Source organism: Desmodus rotundus, chromosome 4, assembly GCF_022682495.2.
Source record: "Desmodus rotundus isolate HL8 chromosome 4, HLdesRot8A.1, whole genome shotgun sequence".
Taxonomy (NCBI): domain Eukaryota; kingdom Metazoa; phylum Chordata; class Mammalia; order Chiroptera; family Phyllostomidae; genus Desmodus; species Desmodus rotundus.
In genome coordinates, this window is record NC_071390.1 from 11,894,982 (window position 1) to 11,919,771 (window position 24,790).

Genomic DNA, 24,790 nt, shown 5'->3' on the forward strand with positions numbered 1-24,790 from the left:
TGCGTGTCACAGGAACTTTTTCCAGGTTCCTAACTGTGGTTGGTCCCCAGTGGTTCAGTGCCTGTGGACAATCTACCCAGTGGGTTGATCTTGGAAACTGTTGGGGGTGCGGTGGGGGCTGCATTTCTTTATACTTAAAGAATAGGTTGGCTTGGTTTCATGTTTGGAGGGAAAGTCAGACTCAGTCTTGGGTCTTCAGCAAAGGCAGCTGAATAAATTAAAATGTGTGCATAAAACAGCAGGGGCGCCGTGAGGGGCGGCTCTTTCGGCATGCTGGGAAGACATGTAGGGTTGGGAACCTAGTGACCATAAAGCAAGCCAGCCTCAAGATGAGAAAAGCCAGGGGAGGAGGTCATCTGGAGGCAGAGCTTGGCCAAGGCCAAGGGCAGTGAATCGAGCAGTTGAACCGCCCCGCTCTGCGTGGGCCTTGGAAGCCCCGAACAACAATCTTATTGATGGTCTGTCAGATCCCGAGCAGGCAACTCTGAACTTTAACAGAGCCAGGATGCAAAGCCCGCACAAGGGCCTACAGTTCCCAGAGTGAACAACACACTTATTTTTTTCCTCCCTCTGCTGGAAGATGAGGAAGAGACCTAAACGAGAAGGGTGGGGGTGGGGCGGGGAAGGGGATGAGCGCATTCCAGAGCCTCAGTGAAACAGCCACATTCCTGGGAGGGACTGCCCGCCCCTCTGAGCTCTGAGGGTTGAAAAATGTCACCGGGGTTGGCGCAAATCGGGCTTTGCTTTTGTTGATTGTTATGTCCAAGAGCCCGTAGCTGCACCCTAGAGGGTGTGATGACGGCAGGGTCACCGGTCCCTGTTTTGCTCAGCACCTTGTCAGACACTGACATCTACCGAGGCTGGCCCTTGACCAGAGAGAGCTCCTGCCTACCTGAGACAGACTTGGCTCACGCTGAGATCACTGTGAACAACTGGCGTTGACAGTGAGGAGCCCAGGGAGGCAAAAGACGGCAAGAGAGCTGAGCGCTGTTGGGCGTGCACGACTTTGTGGAGAAGGGACACGAATGCACCTTGAAGGGTGATGCAGATCTGGAGAGGAGAGGAAATGACATCCCGGGCTTGGTGACTCTCTGGTTCCGGGTACTGAGTTTCTTCAACCCTGTTCGTTACTGCTCACCTAGCCCAGCCGCTTTACTGGAAAAGGAGGGCATCTGCTTTCTCAGAGCCCAGCCCCCCCATCTGCCTGGTGCCTCACCTCCCCGGTGGCAGGGGGACCACAGCTGCCCGGTTCACGGCACTGTCCCCAGGCCTGTGTGTGATGGCATTCTGCCTCTCTCAGTCACCCACGGGCGTCTTTTACAGTCCCTACATCTAATGCAATTATCACAGGGTCCCATTGGCTCTCCCCATCCTACCTCGAGGCCAGCCCCCGCTCCCTGTTTCCCCTGTCCTGTAGACTCTGGTGGAAGGGGAACCAGGTGCCACAATCCAGATAAACCTCCCAACAGATGGCAGGCAGTGTGTACCTTGGACTTGGGCATACTTGGATTTGAGCCGCCATGCCACTATGACCTGTGGACATGACCGAGTTTGGTTGTCATTGGGCCTCAGGAGCCCATTCCCATGCTGTGCACTTGTAGGGTGGTTGGTAGAATTGGAGGTGGTGGAGGCATAGCGTCGTACATGGTCCCCGGCTGCTGTCACTAGGTCACACCTTCACCATTTTCAGCTACACTGATGCAGTCACCTCACTGGCCTCCCTGCCTCCCCTCCTCAGTCCCTGGTTCCTCCCATCGTCCTCCTTGTTTGCAGAGGTATTCTGTCTCTAGCCTGCTTGGAGAATGGTGTTAGGTGGCCTTCTGCACTGCATTGCCTAGAGGCCTGCAGGATAAGATACTCTTGAATAAAACAAAGCCCCTATGAACTGCCCACAGGATCTGATCCTGCACGTGTGGCCTCAGAGACCACGTTCTCCCCTTTGAGGCCCACCCCACCCTGCCCCAAGCCCCTTGTGACCTGGAGACACAGAACCCCTTGAGGTTTCCCAAAACCTCTGTGCGCTTTCAGCTTTTGAGGCTTCTGAGCCTCGCATTCCCTTTTCCTGAAGTGCCTCTGGCTCTTTCCGGTGAGCTCCTATTCATTCCTCAATGGCCTGCTTATAAATTAAATTCCTCTCCCTGATAACCCTGAAGTTTGTTTCTCTGTCTTTGGCTCATTCCTCATCCTTGGAAGACATTCCTGAATTGCTTCTGTTCTCCCCCTGCATATTCACACTCCCCAGACATGGGGCCCCTGAAGGGCCGGAGACCCAGTCTGGGTAACCCCTGTCACCCCAGGGCCAGGCAGAGGACTCTTCACTCTTTGGCTTAGGACACATATTTGCTGATGTGAAGATAAACAAAGGCTGTTTTCCAGGAATCGGGCAGCTTTTGGGAATAGCTGAGGATGCGGAAGTGAAGAGACACTTTCAGTTTTAAGGCCTTTTTTAAAAATTTTTTTCGGAAGCAACAGCAGTAGAACAGCTTCAAGTTCAGAAGGTCAGGAAGAATGCAGCTGAGACCCTGCTTGCCTTGCCAGGCCCTTTCACTTTTCCTTCTCCACACTGCAGTGGAGTTCAAGGCTCAGGGTCATTTTCCTCAACTTTTTCCTTTGTTTTCCCTGGTTTGGCTTCTTTAAGCTCAACAGGAAACTCATGAATAGCTGTGTACAACCAAACCAAAAACTAACCTAAGGCCTTACCATACTGCCTCCTCTTCCCAGAAGCCTTCCGGGCCTAGAGTTGTGTTCTGTCTGATCTCCTATCACACTGGAAGCTGGTATCACCTGCTTGACTCTTGAATTGGTGGTGGTGTGCCTTGGTCTGTACAGTGCTTTACCTGTGCAGGTCTTGTCCTGCTAAGGAGCTCGCAGAAGGCAGGAGCCATGCTATCCTGAGTCTGCTTTTTAATTTTCCAGTAACTTCAGGCTGAGGGTCCAACCAAATGCTGGGCACACCTGACTTCTTAGTGAACTCTGGTCCCCTTTCAAAACCCACTCCGTTAAGAGTCTAATCAGCTTAAAGTAAACCAGGCAAAAGCCATGGTCTTCTTGGACAACTCCTGTGGCATTCTTTTCAAAACCCAAGGAAAAGGCAAGAGACATGGCACTTTCCTGCGTGGAACTACCCAAACATGGCTTCTTCCTTGCCTCGCCTCGGCTATCACTTACCATCTGCTTATCTCTTTTTAGACAGAGATGCAGGCCACCTTCCACCTACTTCTAGGCTCCTGGACCAGCTTTTATCATATGCAGCAACTGGGCCACTGGCTGCATTTTACCAGTGATAGGAAAAAGCACTATTGAGACCCTCAAGCAGCTGGTTGCCATTAATGAGCATGTTCTGGAGAGCCAGCCAGGCAGCGACACCCCAGATGACAAACCCAGCAGCAAACGCAGCATCCTGTTCTTAGTAGAGATTTAGGTCACTCATAATAATGACAACAATACCGGAGCCTGCCCTGCTCCTAGACTGCTGCCCTCTGCACTAGCATTTCTGCAGGGTGGTCCCAGCTGGAGACTGCCCAGTGCCTCTGTGGTGGTGGTCCTCGAGAGATGTATTTGGGAACGGGATCTGTGGGACTGGGCCCTTCTTGGGAGTGGTGCTGGTCTTGGTGGCAGTTGCAGTGGCTCAGTGACCGAAGAAACTCAGGGAAGGGTTTTACTTGCTTAAGCGTGGTTTTCGACGGGTCAGCCACATTTCTACAAAAACAGGACGATCACCGTTTCATCTCCTTGGAGTGATTCTCTGTTTCCCCGTCCTTGGGGACAGAATGAACAAGTGGTCAACCATAGCACTTCTTTTGATGGTGGTGGGTTTGATCTGTGTTCAGATTCCCTACACGCTGAGCTGTTCTGATTGACCTTTACCAAGCAGGGAAATTCCGTTTCCAGACTCTCATGGCCTATGGACTGGTTTGGGCCAGCTTGGTCACTGTCGCTCCAGCAAATGGTAGACCTGACTCTGGTTGAGGTTGGTCACCTCAAAGCTGAGGGCCTGTTTTCCTCTCCCTGAGACCTGGCACTGGGCCTCCACATTTTGGCTGGGCCTCCCGCGCGCTGCCAGACCTCACCCCAAACCCCTCCTCTCATGACCAGAAGGTTCACAGTGGGATGGGGCAGGGTCCAGAGGGGTATCTGAGCTAGGCCTTGGAAGAGAAGGCAGCCACTGTAAAGGTTTTTTGTGTTCTCTGTCTCCAGCCCTGGAGCAGCTGCTGACCGAGCTGGAAGACTTCCTCAAGATCCTCGATCAGGAGAACCTGAGCAGTACCGCCGTGGTGAAGAAGAGCGGCCTGGCTGAGCTCCTCCAGCTTTACATCAAAAGCAGCAGTGAGTGTGGCCCAGGGCCCTGGGAGAGGTGCCCATGGGCCTGGACAGACGGTTGTATTGACGAGGGCCACTATAGTGAAGTTTGATCATGTGGGTTAAACAACAGACATTGATTTTCTTACCGTCCTGGAGACCGAAAATCTGAGATCAACGTGTCTCAGGTTTGGTTCCTTGGGAGGACTCTCTTCTTGGTTTGTAGATGGCTGCCTACTCCCTGGGCCTTTATGCCGCCATCTCTCTGTGCCTGTCTGTGTCCAGATCTCCCCCTTGTGTGAGGACACGGAGCATACGGGATTAGAGCCCACTCCAGTGGACTCAGTTGTTAGTCACCTCTTTAAAGACCACTTGCCCCCTTCTCAAACACAGTCACAGTCCGAGCTACTAGGATTTAACACATGAGTTTTGAGAGGACACGAGTCAGCCCATAACAGTGGTGGAGGACGGATGTGACCTGAATCGGAGCCCAGAATTCTCTAACTATTCAGCAAGGAGCCCGTGAGTGAGGGTCTCCACAAAGTGTTTCCAAAGCACTTTTCCCTTCCAGTTGCAAGGAGGGAAGGCATAATAAACTATTACCATCAGTAGCTGAGGCCTGATCGAGCACTTCCCCCTCGCGCACGTATGAACTTGTTTTAGCTTCAAGATCGCCCTGCGAGGCTGGTGCTGTTAGGACAGAGGAGGAAACTGAGGCCCAGAGACTTCAAATAACTTGCCCAGAGCCATACAGCCCGAGAGAAAAACAGGAAAATACAGTTTTAAGAATTTGGAAATCATAAAATGCTGAGTTCATTTTTTTTTTTTTATTGAGGTAGGTTTTATATACAATAAAGTACACAGACCTTGAGTACTCAGCTGAGTTTTGATAATGGCATATTACCTGTGTACCTAGCACCCAGAACAAGACACAGAATATTTCTGTCGTCCCAGAAAGTCCTTTCTCGCCCCTTCCCAGTGAGTTCCTCCCCACCCCCACACCACGATGACCAGCGCCCCCTCTCTCCTACTGTAGATCAGTGTTGCCCGTCCTTGAGCTTCCCACAGATAGAATTGTACAGCGTGGGCATTATCTGTCCAGCGCCTTTCACTCAGGAGGTTCATCCACGCTGCGGGGTGTGTCAGCAGTCTCTCCCTTTGTTTTGCTGAGTACCATTTCATTTTGAGAACATACCACAGTCCACTCACTTGTCGATGGACATTCAGATTTTTCATACATTGGGGCTGTTATGAATCAGGCTCCTCTGAACCCTCTTGGGAAGTCTTCTTGTGAACATACGGTTTCATTTCTAGCACATTCCGATTTCCTTTTTTTTAAGAAAAGCCTTCTCGTGAAGTCATATCAGTTTAGCTGAGGTTATTTTTTTGCCGGATGTTAGAATTAGAAATGACGTTTGGGGACAGTAAGGGACCAGAAGAGGGCATGCGCTCCATCTGCCTCTCAGCAGGGGCAGCCCAAACCGGTGCCAGGGCAGAGAAGCGCACCCGTGCATCCAGGCAGCCCTCTCTTTTGTCCAGCCTGAAGCTGCCAGGCCACACTTCAAGGTCCCTCTTCTTTTCTTTGTTGCCAGTGGAACCAGTTTCTGTTCTCTGAGTAACACAGACGTTGCAAAGCTGAACATGTTGCTGTATGCCCACAGACTTCTCTTCTGGTGACATCATCCTGGCTCTCTCAGCCATTCATCAGAGGTGTTTGCCTTGAGTCCCTGGGTCTTTCAGCTCCAGATCACCCCCCCCCCACCCCTGTTCCCAGGCTCCTCCCGGCTTTGTAGTGAGCGTCTGCTGGCTTGCCCGTGAATGCTGGTCAGCAGCACATCAAAGGTGGGAAAGCCACATTACAGAGCAGGTAGGTCAGAGAGGGATGACTCATCCACGAGAGGATCCAGCAGTGGATCCTTTAAACAGCATGAGAATATTCAGCGATAAGGAACCTCTGTTGGGAATTGGAAAACGCCTCGGTAATGGGGTAGAAACCATGGTTCTTGGTTCTCACCACTGTCTCAGGGCCGCCTGTGTGGGGTCCCCTTTTTTATTGCACATGCTATGTCCCTTGCTATAGGATGACCTTTGTTTCACCCTTGATCTTTGTGAATTCTGCTCTTACAAGATCTTATCAGATCTTCCCACGCTGGGCCTCCACGGTGTGCAGGGCTGCAGGAGGCTGCTGAGAACCGGACACAGGCTTCCCGCTGTGACTCGCCCCCAGAGCTCCTCCCAGACTTCTAAGAATAAACATGCACAACCATACGGAGGCCTGTGGCTGTCACCTCTGTGCTTAAGGTTGACAGTCAAGTTATTAATAGCCACCGTTTGAGAACTTCCGGACCCCTGGGTCCACCCTTTTGACGGCAGAGTGGTTGTAACAGCAGCTAACATTTTTTGTGCGCTTACCTGTCCTAGCACTGTGTTTAATGTGTGGAACAACATGGTGTACGTCATCTAATTCTCATCCCAAGTCAGTGAGGGAGTTGTTATCCCCACCTAAACCACAAGGGAACCGAGGTTGGGAAGGTTGCTTGCTTGAGGCACATGGCCGTGGGTGCCGCAGCCAGGGCTTGGCCAGGGCGCCCAACTAGCCCGCTTTCCTCAAGCTCCGACGTTTCAGAATAATTTCTACCACTCAGGACAGGATCTAAAGCCTCCTGGAATTAAAGCATCCGTCTTCCTCTCAGCATCACCATATCCAGAGAATTAGGTCAGCCACACCAAACTTGTAGGTAGGGGCGGGTGGATCCTTTTGACGAAACCTGTGGCCTACCCTGGCCGACCTGTCACCTCTCTCATGCCTTTGGGGCAGAATGTGAGAGAGAGAGAGAGAGAGAGAGAGAGAGAGTGTGTGTGTGTGTGTGTGAGATGGGGGAGTGGGTGGTTTACACTTTTCAAATGTAATTTTCTACTTGGGTTTTTCCATCTTTTGTTTTCTTACCGTAACACAAATTTTTTTATGAACTTTTCTTTCTGTCTATTTGATGAGGTCTCCTTATCTGGGGCCTGCTTTTTGTTCCTGCCTTGACCAGCGAAGGCCCTGTTCCCCTTCCCCCCAGGATCCTGTTCAGGGGCTGTAGGAAAGTTTTGGGGGCTGCCCCTCTGATAGGCAGAGCTTCAGACAGTCTGTCTATCCAACTGGAGCAAAGAGGGTCCACGTCTCTCCTCCCCACCCTTCACCCGGTTCCCCCAGGTATCACACACATGCGCAGGGCATGAGGAGCACTCCTTTCCAACCACACCTTTGGCTCTGTTTATTTCCATACACCTGTGTAGCTCTTCTGTTTGGGTCTACTGCCTGCCCCTGCCCCCCACCTGTGGGGTTCATGAAGGTAGAGACAACATCTGTTTTGTTCCCTGTGGTATCCCCAGCACCTAGTATAAGTGACCATTTTGCATCTGCAAATGAATGAGAGAGTTCTCCCCACCAAGGATGCTGCTTCCCAGCCACGGACAGCTCAGCAGCCTCCCCTTTGAAGGCCAAGTTCACTGGGCTTTTCCTATGATTGCCTGTGATCCTGGGAGCCTCCCACTCACCAGACTGGATGGTACTGGTTTAACAACTGTCTAAGAATAAAAATTTGGTCAGCCATGGCCTGCAGAGTGCCCAGGGTGGGAGACACAGCCCTGGGGGAGGCCAGTGTGAGTTTTCTCTGTAACTTACGAATCTTCCTCTTAGAAGGAAGCACCTGCTTAGAATTCCAACAGTGAAAACAGTAACAGTATCTTCCCCCTCCCTTTTTTTTTATTTTTTGTATGAGAATGTGGGCTTAGTCAACAGTAAGAAATAAATGTAAAATGAACATTAGATATGATTTTCGTTCCTTAGATTCCTTTTTTGATCTTTATCAGGGTCATCTGAATATTCTTGTGTAGTTGTGGCTTGCCTCTGGATTCTGCTTGACATTATCTTTACGTTTATAATTGCTGCACGTACACGTTTCCACATGTTGACAGTTAACATGCTTTTCCTGTTTTCATGTGATCCTTTCCTTTAACTGCAAGTCTCGGCTGTCTCTATAAACAGCAGATATAGAGCTACTTTATTTCTCACAATCGTGCAGTGGCCACGGAGCGACGAGCGACATTGTTCCATCAGTCTCCTGTTAGTGAGCATTTAAGTTTTGTTCTTTTTCTTTTTTCTCATACAATGTTGCAATGGACATCCTCAAACAAAATTGCATTTACATGCTGGAGTATGTCTTCAGGAGAAATTCCTGGCATTGGAAATGCTGGGTCAAAGAATAGGAACACTTAAAATTAAATTATTCTCCAAAATCCCCTCCAGAATGGCTGCACCAACTCACACACGCTTCAGTCATCCGATCATTGTTCCAGGCGACACGCTGTTGTGTGTGTTGACGTACTGTGGCTCATTTCACCATTTTCCTGTCATTGAGACTGGGAGTTAGTTCCCTGTATAGGCTGTCATTTTTCATCTTCGTTAGTTATAAGGTTACCTTACTTTTTCAGATTTCCTAGTATTTGAGGTTTGGACTCTTGCATACTTAACAGTTAGGTAGAAGCAGGCAGTATCTCATCACAGTTGTTTTCCATCCTGTGTGGACACAGAGAGGAGACCAAGGCCACGCAGGTTAGGTGTTTTGCCCAGAATCGCACAATTATGGCAGAGCTTGGCCCAGACCCCCAGCTCCTGGCTCCCCCTGCGGAGCACTTTCCCCTGGCACACGCTCTGGAGAAGGTACTGACGCAGCCGCTCTGGGTCTCAGTGGGTGGCCATGTGCCAGCTGTGGCTGTGTTTGGACCTCATAGTTCCCTCCGTGAACTGCTGCAGCCCTTGGTAGAGGGGCAGTGTTGCTGACCAGTCTTGGCAGGGCTGGGCACTGAGCTGGCGATCCTGTGGGCTGAAGGTGCAGGACAGATCCAGCTGTATCCTCCTCCTGTTCCTCTCAGTTCTTAGGACTGTTTTTGCAGGCCTGTTGGCTCGAGTCTACGCGGTCTGTGGCAAGGAACTGACTGGCACTGAACTGCCTCCTCTGCGAGGGGTTTGAATTGGGTTCCTTGGCTCGGTAACAAGGTCTCCAACCACTGGAATTTATCAGCCACAAGTTTCTAGGAAATGCAAGTTAAGGGCCACAAAAGAAATGCAGGAGTGTTTGTAAGAGGAGAAACACTGGGATGAGCTTTCTCTGCAGGCTTCTGAAGAAAGGGTCCTTGGGCATTAGAAACTGAGCAAGTGTTAGGAGACTAGCCTTTCTCTGCCCAGGCAGGCAATGGGAAAGTGACAACCTGCACAGAAATTATTCCAAAGGAGAAGGGATACATTGCTGCAAGGTAAAATCTACACAGTAGAGCAGGTGGCTGAAAGTACTCTAGTTCCAATTCCCCCTAAGCCAAGAGCTTGCTCCCCCTAAACCAAGAGCTCATGATTTTGGATTCTTCAGGCCCCCACAATGGCACCCCACCTAGAGCACTGGGAGCTAAACTTTCAGATCCTCAATGTGACCTATCTTATATATAGACATTGCTCAGATTAGCCCATGCAAGTAATTCAGACTAGAGTGAGAATGACTGATAGAAAATAGTTTACAATTTAAATGAAATGCTAGGAAACCTAGAGAAATCTCTGCTTGGTGGCATATGAGGCAAATCTTTGAGGTATGGGTGCCTTTCCCCTTAAGGCTTCTGTACCCTAACAATAAACTAACAGTCAGCAATTTGCCATTTCTGTTTTCGGATATCTGTCAACTCTTCTACGTTGGACTCTTTCCATCAACTCAGAGTGGTGTGTGTTTTTCCTGGAACCCAAGCAGGTGACCCCATCTCTAGGGGACACCATTTCTCTCTAGAAGCCCTTTTCTTTCGTGGACTCACACAAAGCTGTGGCTTCCCTCCTCCCTCTGCAGGCTCTGATGAGGAGTACATTTACATGAACAAAGTGACGGTCAACAAGCAACAGAATGCTGAGTCCCGGGACAAAGGTATGGGGCTGGGGCTGCCCGTGGCCTGGCCAGTTCCCAGGAGAGGGGAAGGATGAGCTGTGGTCCTGTCCCACCCCACCTTCCGCCCAGCCAGCACCACAGACAGGCCCGGTGGAGATATTTTTGGAAGTCACATTTTGGTTGATGGTATTTCGGGTTGACGTATTTTGAGATGTTTCACCGGGCTACCTCCTTGCCTCTTAAAGGTCTCGCACCCCCCTGATGGATAAGGAATCTGTTCCTAAGATCTGTCAGCTTTTCCCAGCATTGTCCCAGGAATAGGAAGTCATAATTCAAATCTTTTAAGAAAGCAGCTGTGGATGGTGCTGATCCCACAGTGCCAGCTTTATGTCCTTTGATAGAAGGCTGGATATTCTATGTGTGTTTCGGGACCCTGGGCAGCGGGGGGGTATGGTGATGTCAGCAGCTTCCTTAATATTAAAGGGTTTTTTCAAAAGTATTCTTTTTGGCAGAATATTATGTCTTCCATGCTGTCTTAGCCTCTACCCTGTTATATTCAATAGTTTTCTCTGAAAACCTTCAGGAGTGGGGCTGGCAGAGCCCAGGGAGATGCCAAGGTTTGCAGGGCTGCCTACTTGTAGAAAAGGGACAATGAGAAGCCCCATCTCCCAGCTGTCTGTTATTCAAATGCAAAGGCTTAGAGAAAGGTGGAGACACAGCTTCCCAAAACCCTCAGTCCTGTTAAAAGCTTGGTTCCAAAACAACAGCCACCAAAGCTTGGAGGTCAGACCTGCCTGAGCCTGTCTGTCCCGGGGGCCTGCACCGCCAGCGGAGGTGGTCAGGCACAGAAGAGCCTTTGGTGCCTTTTCCTTAAAAGTGCACAGGGGGTTGGTGGTCAAGTTCTTCAGTGTGGCTTTTCCACCTCCTTCCCCATGGCCAAGCGAGGGGCTCAGCAGAGCCCATCTGTATGGAAGCAGCCACTGTGCCTGGAGCTGTTGGCCTTCCGGCTAAACTGTGGAAAGGAAGGAACAGTAATCACAGGGTCAGAGCTGACAGTGGCTTAATATAGTGACCACAGGGCACCTCCTCTGCTCCCCGAAGCTCTGTGGCTAGGCCATTTTTGACATGGGGCAGGTGGAGGAGAGGGTAAGGAGCCTGCCAGAAACCCAGACCAGCCCCTTCTGCTGAGAAATCTGTGGCAGAGGCACCACTGCACCCTATTCTTGGAGGAAAAACAATGTTGGCTCCAGGGACCGGCTGCCTGGGTAATTAACACCTGCTCAAATAGAATGCGGGCACCGGTGACCAGACATTCCTGGATAATGAGAGCCTGCTATGAGGCTGGGCACCCCTCACCGAAGCCTTCTCCCGCTTGCTGCCCGCAGAGCCGGAGGAGCAGAACCCACTGACCAACGGGGAGCCCCGCCAGCACTCCACGGCCCCTCAGAAGAGTCTTCCGGACCTCCCGCCCCCCAAGATTGTAAGTGTGGGTCCAGGACCCCTGATTTCCCTGACTTGGGCCCCATGAACTTCCAGTTGTTTTCAGCGGTGTCAGTCCACTGTCTGGCCTTTTCTGCATACCCACTGTGTGTCGGGCATGGGCAAGGCAGTGGGAGAGGCAGAGCAAAAGGAAGCCTGTCTGCAGGTGACATTATTTGCTCAGGGTCTCAGTACTAGGGTGCTAAGGGTAATGGAAATGGGGGGATGAGGAAGACCACCATTGGCAAGTGCCACGATGTGTCCGAGCCACGACAGGCTGTTTACCCGGCACCACGTGGGGCCATGTCTGGAATGGTCACCAACTCAGGCCACAGCGAACTCTTAGAATGGTGGTAAGTCACAGCACACTGCACTTCCTGCTGGGAATCCACCAGGAGCTCTCGTCGAACTTGGTTAAAAACATCTACCTTTCTTAACATGGCCCCAGGGCCTACCCGGTGTGGCCCAGCTGCACCTCCGGCCTCCTGGCAGGTGCTCCTCACTGGCCTGCCTCCCTTCTCTTCCTGGACTGTACCACCTGGTCAGTCCTGCCTCAGGGACTTGGCACTTTCTGGGCCTGGTTCTGAAGTGACTGCCGCCTCCTCATCTCTCAGACAGCCTTTCCCTGACCTGTCCACGTCAGGCATCCCACCTCCATCCTGCCCCAGGTACCGCCTGTCCCACTGTCCAGTTACCACCTCCATGGCACTTGCCACTGTGGACATGCTCTTGGGTATTATTTGTCTCCCGGGCCAGATATAGGCTCCCTAGGACAGGGACTGTGTCTCTTGTTTAGTGCTTGACGTACTGTATCTGCATAGTGAGCCACATACACATGGATGGGTGGATGGATGGATGGATGGGCGGGAAGGAGGGAAGATGATGGATGGAATTATGGAATCATAGACCTGGGTTCAGAGCCCAGCTCTGTCAGGTACTAGCTCTTTGACCTTGAACAAATTATTAAGGTCTCTGGCTCTTGTTTTCTGGTATTTAAATGAAGGGAATGTGAAGATCTCCCTGAAAAGATCGTTTATTCAGTGAGCTAAAGCTGTATGTTAGTATTCAGAGCAGTAAGGAGCTGTGTTATGTTTTATGGGTGAGGAGCCTGAAATCAGCAGGCTTATACATCCGAATGTCACATGGCCTCCAGGTGGCAGAGCCAGAATTTGTACCCGGGTTCTTTCTTCTAAAGGATCAGATTGGGGGCTTCCTTGTGAGGTAGGAGGAGAGAGCGGAAAGGGCTTCTGTGGGGCAGGAGTTCTGGGGGGTCAGCACCAGCAGGAGGCTGTGCGACTCCGTGGGCACTGAGCTCCCACCAAGCCGTCCGTCATTGAGATCTGTGGGCCGAGGTCACCACGGAGGCGATCTCCACCCCAGGCCCCTCCATTCCTGTCTTCCTGAGGGGTGCCAGGCATGCTCAAGCTGCTCTCCTGTGGCCACACTGAGGGGATCTGGAGTGCTTGGAACCACACCCCACCGCCCGAGGCTCGTTGAGTTGGGTGACAGTGGGCAGAGACGCTTCATCTCAGGCCAGGTGTGACTGGTGGACTGAGCCTGAGTCCCTGGGTGGCCCCACCACGCTGACAACTCTGGTGAGAGCCTCACTCTGAGCTGCCCCCAAGCATGGTCCTCCCCACCACCCATCGGGGGGTGCCCGTGTTTGCCAGTTTTTCATATAAAGCGACAGGACTCAGGGAGGTAAAACAGCTGGGCCTGATCCCTGCCCTGGGCAGTGGCAAGGCCAGGAATCGAACACAGATCCCCCCTGTCTGGACCACTCTGTGGCCTCCCGGACTGAAGCTGGCCTTTTTAGCAGAGCAAAGACACTAGTACTGTTCCTTCCAGAAAGCTCCCCATTGCTTTCTGCTCAGTATATGGGGGAGACGGCACACCCTCTCTGCTCCATGCACCTGCTGCTAACTGTAGCCCCGTGGGAGATGCCGCAAGTTCTGGTGTATCCCTGGCTCCAGTTGCTGGGTGTCCTCTGGGGAGAGGTGGCCACCCTGAGTCAGGGCAGGGGAATTCAACATCTGGTTCTGACCCAGGGTTTTTGGCCTTTGTGCAGTGGAAGTGCCACTCCTGGCCCCAGCTGGGGCAGCAGCTTGCAGGGCCACACCTGGTGCAGGGTCCATTCCCCAGGCGGGGTCCCTGCCACGTGGGGCTGGCTCGCTCTGGAAACCTGCACTTCACAAAAGTGGCGGCGAGCTGAGAGGCCCAGGGTCTAGGGTCAGTCTGTGGGCACAAACCTGTGAGGTCCCACGAGTCCCAGAAGCCCTGGAGCTCCTGGCACTGGCTTTTACTCTTCCTTCACAGGCTGTCCCCTGGGGAATGCGTCCGGAGGCCCCAGGGCTGGGATGTGAGAGGCAGGGCCACTCAGGGCCAGGAGAGGCTCTGTCTGTGCTGGAGAGAAACCCCGTGCCGGAGCTGGGGAAACTATCACCACCCAAGAGTAACACAATCCCTGCGGTAATTGTTCCTGTGGACAAACTCCAGGCCTGGGGGAGATTTCCAGCAAAGCAGCTGACTTTACAGTGTTCCCTCCGTGTGGAATTTGTCTGCTGAGAAGGACCAGGGGTGCTGACTAAAGCTCCTTTATCACAGTCCCTCCTAGTTCTGTCCTGGGCACCCACCCCCACCCCAGGGAGCTTCTGGATGTGGAGTAAAAAAGGGGGGTAGCCGGCATAACCCAGGGTTTCTCCCCCTCCTGGCATGTATGTGCACGCACACGCCTGCTGTCCCTCAGGCCTCCTCTCTGGTCAAGTGTGGCTCAAGGGGCCATAACTCTTAGTCCAAGGCCCCCAGAGGAGTGGCGTCAGGGCAGGGTGGGGGACAGCTGTGTCTTCTGGCTCTGAGGGACGGGGAAGAGGTGGAGGGGGGCCTGAGCAGCAGTAGCAGTTCAGGAGCGTGAGCTTGGCGTGGTCCTCTCCGGAGGGAGAAGGCCACACCCCTCCCCACTCTGACCCCAGAGCTTCAGGGGCCATGGTGGCTGTCTACCAGAATGACCGGCCCCAGGCTTGCTAGTGGCTGTGGCAGAAGCTGGGTGTCTGCCTGGAGTCCTCCGTGTCTATGGCTGGGTCAGAAGTATGGCCTCTGTCCCAGGCTCAGGATGTCCTGATTCTCTGTCTAGTGGCTCAGGTTCCCCTCCATTCCCCCCTGGAGTCCGTGGACAGCAGACCTGGCCAGCAGTGGAAGGGTCAGCCAGGGGTTTGGAGCAACATGTGGGTGTGGCTGGTGACTCAGACAGCTGTGGCACTTCCAGGCCACTGACGGCACAGCCAGGTGCTGTGGTCACAGCAGCAGAAACAGATGTTTGCTGGCACTGCTGATGCTCCTGGCTAGCATGGCCATCTCCACCCTATGACCCCTTAGAGACCTGAACACGCATTGCTCTGGTTTTAAGTGGGTTGCTGTGTGTGTGTGTGTGTGGTGGGGGCGGGGACTGGGGAGAGGCAGGGGGAGCAGCTTCCTGCACAAAGGACATGGCCATGTCCAGTCTGGGGAGCCCCTGCCCAGGAACCTTCTGCAGTGCACTCTGGGGCAGGTTGCTCAGACCTGTAGGGCAGCCTTAGGTCACCTGGGCCTCCCCTTCAGCTCCCATCTAAATCAGAATTAGCAAACGACAGCCCCCCGGCCAAACCCACAGCCACCTGCTTTTTTTGTAAGGCGAGTTTTACTGGAACACAGTTGCATTTATTGAGTTTGTATCATCTCTGGATACTTTTTCACTGCGTCAGCTGACTTGAGTAGCTGAGATCATTGACCTTGTCTGGCCTGTAGATCCCCAAAGTATTTACTGTTTGGCCCTTTACTGAAAAAGTCTGCTGACCTCTAGCAAGTCATGCCGAGCTGGGTGGCTTTCTTTCCTGTCCCTGCCTGTGAACCTTCAGAAAGTTATTTCACGTTTTGAAATCACATCTCTTCTGTATCTGCATTTAAGATGCATAATCATCCTCACTGTAATAACGTCTTTGGAATTGTCTAAATTATTTTATCTTTTAACTTGACCCAGGGCCTTATCTTTTGCCCAGCTGGGTTAAGACCAGGGACTGCCTTCTTTAAAGAGGCAGAGCTTGATGTAAGCTTGGTCAAACCGAACGTCTCCCGTCTCCCCAGGGTACCTCTGTTCTTCTGCCATCAAACATGTGCGTGGGCAGCTTTTCTCCCTCTGAATGATACGTTTATATATTACTTTTTAGGTTAGTGAAAGCTAATATTTACTGAGTATTTAATAATGCTGAGCCCAGTTTAATCCTCACAACAAGCTCCTCGAAGAGGTGTTTCTACTCCCTTTCCCCATTTTGCAGTGGAAGGAACTGATACCCAGAGAGATCAAGTCAGTTGCCCAGAGTCACACAGCTCAACTGTGCCAGTGTCAGGATTCAAACCCCAGGCACGGAGGTTGGATTCCTACCACTGCCCTGTCTATACTGCCTCTCCCTCTATGTCCATTTACAGGTGATTTCACAGTGAGAGGCTTGGACAGACACGCCCTGGTGCCCGACCCCCTGAGAGGGCAGTTGGGCCCACGTGGTGGTCACGCCAGGACGAGCTCCCTTTGTCCTGGCCCCATTGCCGGGGCCCGGACTGCTGCCACACCTCGGGAGCTCAGAGCTCCTCTCCAGATGGGATCCACCGCCTCACCAAGAGAAGGGCCCAGCACCAGTCTGTGGGAGTGGAGGCTGGAGCTGGAGGCCCAGCTAGCTCAGGAGGCATGGGCCCCAGGACCCACGTGCAGAGACCTTGCTCCTGCCCAGGTGAGGGGACACTGTCCCCTCGGAGAAGCTGGCTCTCAGAGAACCACAGCTGAGTCTCTGGAGCAGCCCCTTCTCAGGCTGACCAAGGCGCAGAGACATCCAGCCAGGCTCGTGGCAGCAAAGGCGTAGGTCGGCCACTCGCAGCTACTGATGGTGTAACGCTGTGTGCAAGGCACCGGCCACAAGGAAGGAGCCCAGCCAGAGGTGCGCCCGCAGCCGAGCCCCTTCAGCAGCCACACCCACCGGCCCAGAGCAGCAGTCGGTCTGCTTGGGAAAGGAACAGATTATTCTGTTCCCTCCTGCGCACTGGGTGTCGCACCTGCTGGGGCCAAGTCTGTTCTGAGCCTGCCTGTGGGACTCGTATCAGCTTTCTTGAAGTGAGGCCAGATAGAGCTAAAAGGGGCTTGAATGGGACCCAGCTTGTGGCCTGGCCTCTCCCACCCCCCTTCCTGTGGTCCCGTCTCTGCTTGTCAGGCAGCAAGCCAATAAATAACTGGGCTCCTGCAGAGCCCTGGGTTTTGGAGACCCCAGACAGTGATGACCACAGCCTCCTTGTATCTGATAAGGGCCAGGCCCTGGAAAAACCCTATCACCGTTTCTCTGACTGAATCCTCAGATAACCCCTGTACTATTTTTATTTTACAGAGACGGGGAGTGGGGCTCAGACCTAAATCTACGGAGTCCTAAAGCCTGGGTTCAGACCCAGTTACATTCACTCCAGAGTTCATGCAAGTAGACTTTCGATGGCAGGCCACACAGGGCTTGGCCCGGCGAGCACGGTTTTGGTGACACCGCTGCAGCATTACTCTGCCCTGGGGGAAGCTGGGAGCGGACACTCTCGTAGCCCATGCTAAATAGCCCATGCTAAGTACCATTCCACGGGGACCCGAGCCCAGGCTGGCTGTCTGGGCTTAGAGCCCTGTGGCAGTCCTTCCTTTGGCTGCCTCCTCTTTGAGGCACCACTATTCATGATGCCCCCTTTACCTTAAGGGCCTTCCTCTGCTCTCATTTGAAACTTCCCCAAAGGCCCAGGCCTGCCCCTTGGGTGGGCTTCTCAAAACCAGGAATGGAAAGGCACAGGCCATTTCTGAGCTCCGCTCATTATGAATATTCCCTTGGCCCCCCTCAAGGGCTTCATGATTCAGACAGAACTGGAGACTCGCGTGGGTGGGGGCTTCTACGTTTATGCCCTGTAGTGGAGGTGGTCGTGCAACCAGCTGTCTCTCGTGTCTCTCTTGCATTGCTTGTGAGATTAGCTTCATAGTCTGGTGCCCATTTTACAGGTGGAATAATGGAGGAACAGGGATGGTTTCACGCTCCATGCTTTAACACAGGTGAATGTGTTTTTTATGCTATTCAATTTGTGCTCATTCAATTTGTGCTCATTCTACCCCTATGCCACATAAGAACCTAGGGTTGTCTTTGCGACTCAGCTCAAAGATCCTGTCCTCTGAGCATCCTTCCTTGGTCCTAAACATTCCTCACACCCTCCTGGTGCCTACAGAACTTTGCCCTTGACCTTGTCTGTTATAGCACTATTCATGATGCACTTGATCAGGAGCTGTGGCCATTCACTACCTAGTTACCATGTTTTGCCATGTACACTACACACTTTTTTGCCCAAATTTTTGAGGGAAAAATACAGATGCGCATTATACATGGGCACAATGATTACATACCATGGGTATAGTAATGGGTATAATAATCCCGTCTATAATGCACATAAAAACGTGGGTGTGCTATACACAGCAAAATATGGGTAAGTCTTTCTTAGGACCGACCGTCTGGATGCGTCCTTCTCAGCTAGGAGGCAGGAGCCATCCGATATTTCTGAATGAATGATCGGACTTATTGTGGTACAAGTTGCTGAAGCCTTAGAGACCTGGTAATCTTCTTCCCCGTGCCTCTGACTAGACCTTGCCTTTTTAGGAGGCATATTCTATTTCGAAGCCGTGACAGCCACCCCAGCAGCCCGACACCATCTGGACTTCCTGTGTGTTATGTGTCACGGGCGTGACGGTGGTTTGTGTGTGTGGTGGGAATCCAAGCCCCATGTTGCAGGGGAGAAAGCCGAGGCTCGGCGAGGTTAAGCACCATGTCCACAGTCCTTCATGGGGTGCAGTGTGGACACAGTGGGTGGGGACCTGGCACTCCACATCCTCCCTCCCAACTTGCTGCAAGTCCAGCTGGGTACCTTTTCTTCTGGACTTCTTCTTCCTCCTACCCAAAGGGTTAATTCCAAGTCGTTGCCAGTGCATTGTATCTAAAAAAATGTTCGTTTTATTGGTTCACACAACAGAGTCCAGACCGGAAACAGCTCTCCATCCCAAAGACCGAGTCTCCAGAGGGTTACTACGAAGAGGCTGAGCCATATGACGTGTCCCTCAACGGTACATGCCGGGGCCAGGGCTGGGGCTCGGAGGGGGCCCGAGCACTTCCCGCAGAGGTGCTGGTGCTGGAAGCAGAGGGCAGCCCAGGCTGCTGTTACTGGCGAGTGTTGTCCAAGCTGAGAATTGGCCACAGAGCACTGAGCTTCTGTTCCACTGGGGAGCTGAGACCTACCGCAGACCCAGCCCACCTGCAAGGAGGGGTAGGCCTGGTCCATGGGAGCTGGCTTATGTGCCTGATGCTCCCTGTGTTCCCGCCTGGGTGTGGCTAGATTCGGCACAGAAACGTGTCAGGACACAGGTGTGCTGGTGAAGGGGCACCAGGCCCTCGGGAGCCAGGGCAATGTGGCCAGGCTGAGCCCGAGCCCAGTTCCCAGGGCTCTTTCATTGGACCGAGAGCTACTGTCTGGCCCCTACGTGCCAAGCACACTTCCAGGAGTCAGGAACTCAGGGGCCAGAGAGCGCAGCAGGAAGACAACAAAGAAACATAGTGTGTGTCAGGTGACGATAAAGATGGAAAGCAGCAGGGGCTGGGTTGCAGCAGGAGGGGGCTGTTATGTTAGGTAAGGAAGGCCTCTCTGATAGCGTGACCATGAGTGAGTGGGAACTGGATGGGGCAGAAAACTGCAGGAAGTGCTTTCCCGACAACACCGCACATGCAAAGGCCCTAAGGCAGGAGAGCTCTTAGCATGTTTGAGGACTAGCAAGGAGGCCCGCGGAGCAGGAGCAGGTGAGGTGGCAGAGGCAGGGAGAAATAGGAGGTGGGGATGCAGAAGTCAGCTGCAGACCACAGTGAGGACTGGCTTCTCTCCGAATGAAACTGGAGGGTCACTTGGTGGCTGATCTGGGTGTTCGAAGGGCCATCTGTGCTTGGCCCATTCTCAGCCTGAGGAACTCACATCAGCAATGCTCTCAGTGTAGGAATTCTTTAACCTGGAAAGGCCCCAAAGGTTCTGGAAGAAGAAGATGGTCATGACCTCTTCTAGGCCTCTGGACTCTGGTCCTCCCACTGTCCCCTTCTTACCTCCTTCCCTTTCCTTCCTTTGTAAGGGAAAGGTCTTTGGAAGCATAGAGCAATCTGCAGATATAAGAGACAAGGGTCAGTCCCTGGTGGGGGGGATGAACTGACAGGGGCGTTGTTGGTTCCATAAAGAACGGGACCAGGACCAGGGGTGGGACGGGACCTGTCACTTGGAGGCAGGTAAGAGGAGTCTTCTCTGCCTTCACACTTCACCTGCTACCCACGGCCCCAGGAACTGTGTGGGAGGTGAGGGCCTGTTTGGTCTGAGGTTATTTTCTGCTAAGAAGCTGGCTTGGTGGGCAGAGGTCACTTAGCTTGAATTCACTGAGTCTATGAGATGTTTTGGGGTCACCAGCCAAGCTGTGATTTCAGAGCAAAGCTGAGGGCATGTAGCAGCTGTCTGGCTGCGTCTGGAAGGAGGAAGAAGTGACTCACTGTGGTGGGCACCTCACCTCCGTAGCACCTTAAGCCCGGGGCACTCTCTTGGGTGTGGCCTGTGCCAGCCGGGGCCTGCCTCCCAGACGCTCCCAGGAGCCTGTTTTCGGGGCAGACACCACATCCTAACACGAGCAAGTGCTCGGAAGGACCTGAGCTGCTTGGCGTCTGTCTCTGGACTGTGAATTCATGCTGGGGGGCGTCCCCAGGGCAGCAAGGGAGTGAGAAGATGCCAGATTGCCTTTCCTCCTCTCCTGCCAGGACAAGGACCAAGGGTGACGTGGGGAGAACTGGCCATGCAGAGGTGGCTTTCCCTGTGATGCAAGCCGGCCTGCTCTCAGTTCCTGTCTATTGTCCCCCACACCTGTTTGAATAGTGAGACATGCAGGTCGCAACAGGAGCAATGGCCGTTGGCCAGCTGTGATTTTGCTGACTTCCTGCCAAGGACCCCTGTCTTGGTTTCTTGTCCTGCTGTGTCAGCACTGTCCCCACACTGCCCCACAGGGTCAGAGTCCTCTCTCCCAGTAAAACTTCCAGAAGTGCCCCAATGGCCCGTGCAGCAGAGAAGAGTATCTGACCTGCTTGCCCACGACCTCGCTCCTTCACTGATGATGTCCGCTGTTGGGGCGACAGCTGCCCTAACAGGTCACCCCCTTTCAGTTCATGGGGACGCAGTACCAGTCTGCTGCTCGCGCACAGACAGCTCGGCGTGGTGTTACTGGGCTGCAGGTAGTGTGGGCACCCAGGCTCCTTTCAGCGTGGGCTCGGCCACCCTCTGAGGCCACAGAATCCTCTTTGAAGAGAGAGCAGAGAACTCTGTGTGCTTCTTACATACTCCAGCCACAAGTGACACACATCTCTTCCACCCACACTCCACTGGGGAGGAGTAGTCACGTGGTTGTCTCTGGATGCGAAGGGGCTGGGACGTGAAGTCCTTGGCTGGGCGGGGCCTCCAGTGGGAAAGCACTAACACCTGGTGGCGGGCAGCCACTCCTCCTCACCTGGATGTCTCCGTGTCTCTCTCCTGGGTCTGTCCCCTTCTTCATCTTGTCTCTATCTTGCCTTTATGCTTCTGGATTTCACACAGGTCCTTCTGGCAGAGGTCCCCCCACTGGACTCCCCAGATGGGTGCAGGTGCCCGAAGGAGTCATTTACGCCACCATCACCTTGGGTACTGCTGGTTCCCAGAGCTGGAATGCCTGTGGTTCCGTGCCTGCTGCCTGGCTCTCAGAGATGCGGCGCATGTCCTGAGCGTGGCCACTGCTCTCTTCCTGTCCTTGTGCCTGGCTCCTGCATGCCGTGTGTCATCCTGCCACAAACCCCTGCCTGTGGCATCCAAATGCATGGCTGAAGGACATGCCGCTAGGTGGTTCTGCCCCCTGTTCCCGAGGACAGGTTACAGCAGACGTGGGGATGGAGTTGTCTGAGGACCCTGCCTTTCTGCTCTGTTCAACAGAGCAGCTCTTGCAGGGTAGAGGGGGCAGACACCGAGGAATGTTGGGTATGCCTAGATTTGGGTCCAGTTTGTGACCCCTGGAAGCCAAGTTTCTGTTTTAAAAATACCCCACATTTAAGATGGTGCTGTGACTGCTTTTGGGAGAAATAAAATTAATTTTATGCCCTAAATTTCCTCCAAGCTCCTTCGGGTAGCTTGAGTACTGTGATGGGCTGTGTCTTCCCGGTTTGCTTCCCCCTGGCCCCTGGAGATGGCCGGGCAGGTGCTAGATTTCTCCTTGGAACACAAGGGGCAGCCCCAGAAACACAAAACAGCAAGGGACTGGGCCGCTTCCTTCACACCGAACCCCGTAGCCTCCCACATTAATTTTTTTTCAGATTTTATTTATTTTTTAGAGAGAGGGGAAGGGAGGGAGAGAGAGAGAGAAACATCAATGTGTGGTCTCCTTTCGCGCGCCCCCTACTGGGGAACCTGGTCCGCAACCCAGGCATGTGCCCTGACTGGGAATCGAACTGGCGACCTTTTGGTTCACAGGCCGGCACTCAATCTCCTGAGCCACACCAGCCAGGGCCCACATTAACTTTTGTTACTGAAGGAGGAGGTGTCCCAGTGGCATTGCCTCTTTCTTATTTCACTTACTGTACAGATGACAGCCCTGACAGTGAGGACTTTTCAAACTCAACCCCCCTCCTCCCCCCCACCACATCAAATCAGCTGCTCTGAATTGCCCCTGTCGGCGTTCAGTGCCGATCCGTGTGCCCCTCACAGTGTGAAGTGTGCTTTCTCACTCACTGTCTCAGTCGCCGAGTTCACCGAGTGGCCGAATAGCCTTCAGACTTTTCATCGATTATCGCTGCGTGTGCAGCTCTAATCACACGTTCCCCATTCCTCTTCTGCTGACTGCTAGATTGCTTGAGTTAATATCTTAATGCATGTAACCTTCCCCCCTTCCTTCCTTTTCTAAAAGCTAGTTTCCGAAGATAAACTGCCAGGACTGGGGTGACTGGGGCGAAGGGCATGGGTGTTTTTACGGCTCCTGAATCAACAGGCCGCCAGACTGTTTCCTGAGAGGCGTGTGTTCATTGACATGACCACCAGCAGTAGGAGGGTTCAGGGCCCCCTGCTGGGCAGCGCCACTGTTCCCAGTCTTTGCTTATGTGACAGGTATAAAATTTAGAAATATGAAAACAAGCTAGAGCACATTTTCATTGGCACGGTAGCTAGAATAACTACGGCAGTGGCCTCGTTCCGTTTCCTACATTCGAATTCAACGGCGGTGGTTTTCATAGTATACAGGAACCTAGCCGTGCAGGTGACAGAAGGAAGGGAAGACGGGGGCCCAAGTCTTGTTTCTTCTCCCCCATCTCTCATGGGAGAGGAGAGATGGTTCACCCACCCTGACTCCAGGAGACAGAACATGTCTGTAGAAGTCGTAGGGCCCACTTTCTCACTGTTAGAGCTGCTAAGTGATGGAAGCAATTGTATGATAGTGAGCTCCCTGTCCATTAAGGAATTCAAGGAGAGGCTCGAGCAGCATCAAGGTTACCATAGACAGGATTCCTGTGCTGAGCCATGGGTTGAACCAGGGGTCCTGGTGTTCTCTGTGTTCTGCTTTTTGGGGTTTTATTGACTGACTTTTCTCTTCACCTAGTTTTTATTTCAGCGTCCAGTAACGCAGTGAGGCCTGGAGAACAGAGCAGCTCTTGCAGGGTAGAGGGGGCAGACACCGAGGCATGTTGGGTATGCCTAGATTTGGGTCCAGTTGTGCCTGGTGAGTTTTAGGAGTCTTTGGAACTGAAAAAAGACGTGAGGTTGGCTCGCTGCCAAGAGGTGGAGGAAGCGTGTGAGCTGGCGGAGGGGCGGAAGGAGCGAAGCTCGTGCTGGGAGGTGTTCAGTGGGAGGGAAAGAGAGCGCAGTCCGTGGAGGCTAGAGATGGATTTTTAAAGAGGTTGTGACTAGGAGCGGGGCACTGAGGAATGAATGGCAAGATGGCCCCTCCCCATTTCCTGCCATGGTTTATTTTGCCTTTGATTTCCCTGGAGCCACACCCCCACCCAATTCCTAGGACAGAACCAGGGACAGAGCAGGCCCAGCCTGGCAGGCAGCTGGCCATGTGCCTGGCTCTGGGCTCAGACGGTGACCCCTTCCTCCTGGCTACTTAGAATGACTGAGTGCCAGGCCCAGGAAGGTCCTCACCCCACCGCTCATCCTTCCGACGAAGAAGTAGAGGCCCTGAGTGGGGAACTGGCCTTCCCCAGAGCCAACAGTCCGTCAGAGGGCAGTGTCTTCTCGGGTGTCTCTGGAATCAAAGATGACAGGATTTGAGGAGGAAAAGGGAAAGACTTTTGGTTTTAAGTCATTTGTATATGTGGCCAGAGACAGTGATATCCAAGAAGCTTTGCTCAGGGGGGTTTGGGTCCGGAAAGCCTGCCTGGGTCTGTGGTTGGCAGCTGTGGGGCTGGTTCAAGGTCATAGAGAGGAAGGTGGATTGGGGCCTGGGGGCCAGTGGCTGCTCCTGCCTGCTGCCTGCTCCCCTCCCTTCTGAACAAACCAGCATGTTCAGGAACATCCCCTGCCCTGCCCGGCGGGGGCTCAGGGATGTGACCACGCGGGTCTGCCTTGCAGAGGATGGAGAGGCCGTGAGCAGCTCCTACGAGTCCTACGACGAGGATGAGAGCAGCAAGGGCAAGTCGGCCCCCCACCAGTGGCCCTCTCCCGAGGCCAGCATCGAGCTGATGCGTGACGCCCGCATCTGCGCCTTCCTGTGGCGCAAGAAGTGGCTGGGGCAGTGGGCCAAGCAGCTCTGCGTCATCAAGGACACCAGACTCCTGGTCAGTGGGTCTCATGTCGTGTTCTGGTCTTTTGGGCGGGAGGGGGTCGGAGGGGATGGTCCCTAAGACCAGGTGGTCAGATCCTTTTATATCAGATTTTCATCGCCCCGTAACTCTAAAATTGTATGTGAAATTTTGTAGGCATGAATGAATGTTCTTTTTTTTTAATTTGGTTTTTATGGTTTATTGCCCCCAAAATTAATTAAATCTAAATCT

At 53.1% G+C, this 24,790-nt stretch overlaps 1 protein-coding gene across 6 annotated transcripts in view; it reads left to right on the forward strand.

Annotated features, from left to right (window-relative positions):
* AFAP1L2 (actin filament associated protein 1 like 2) overlaps window positions 1–24,790 on the forward strand; it is a 92,525-nt gene that overhangs the window by 52,749 nt on the left and 14,986 nt on the right. For 4 of the 6 annotated variants that reach the window (XM_053923059.1, XM_053923060.1, XM_053923062.1 and 1 more), the window contains 6 exons: window positions 4,198–4,326; window positions 10,173–10,247; window positions 11,594–11,688; window positions 18,744–18,834; window positions 21,375–21,458; window positions 24,369–24,574. In XM_053923059.1, the coding sequence (XP_053779034.1) occupies window positions 4,198–4,326; window positions 10,173–10,247; window positions 11,594–11,688; window positions 18,744–18,834; window positions 21,375–21,458; window positions 24,369–24,574 (680 nt within the window). The remainder of the gene's footprint in view (window positions 1–4,197; window positions 4,327–10,172; window positions 10,248–11,593; window positions 11,689–18,743; window positions 18,835–21,374; window positions 21,459–24,368; window positions 24,575–24,790) is intronic. The other 2 variants (XM_053923063.2, XM_053923064.2) reach the window with 1 other exon arrangement.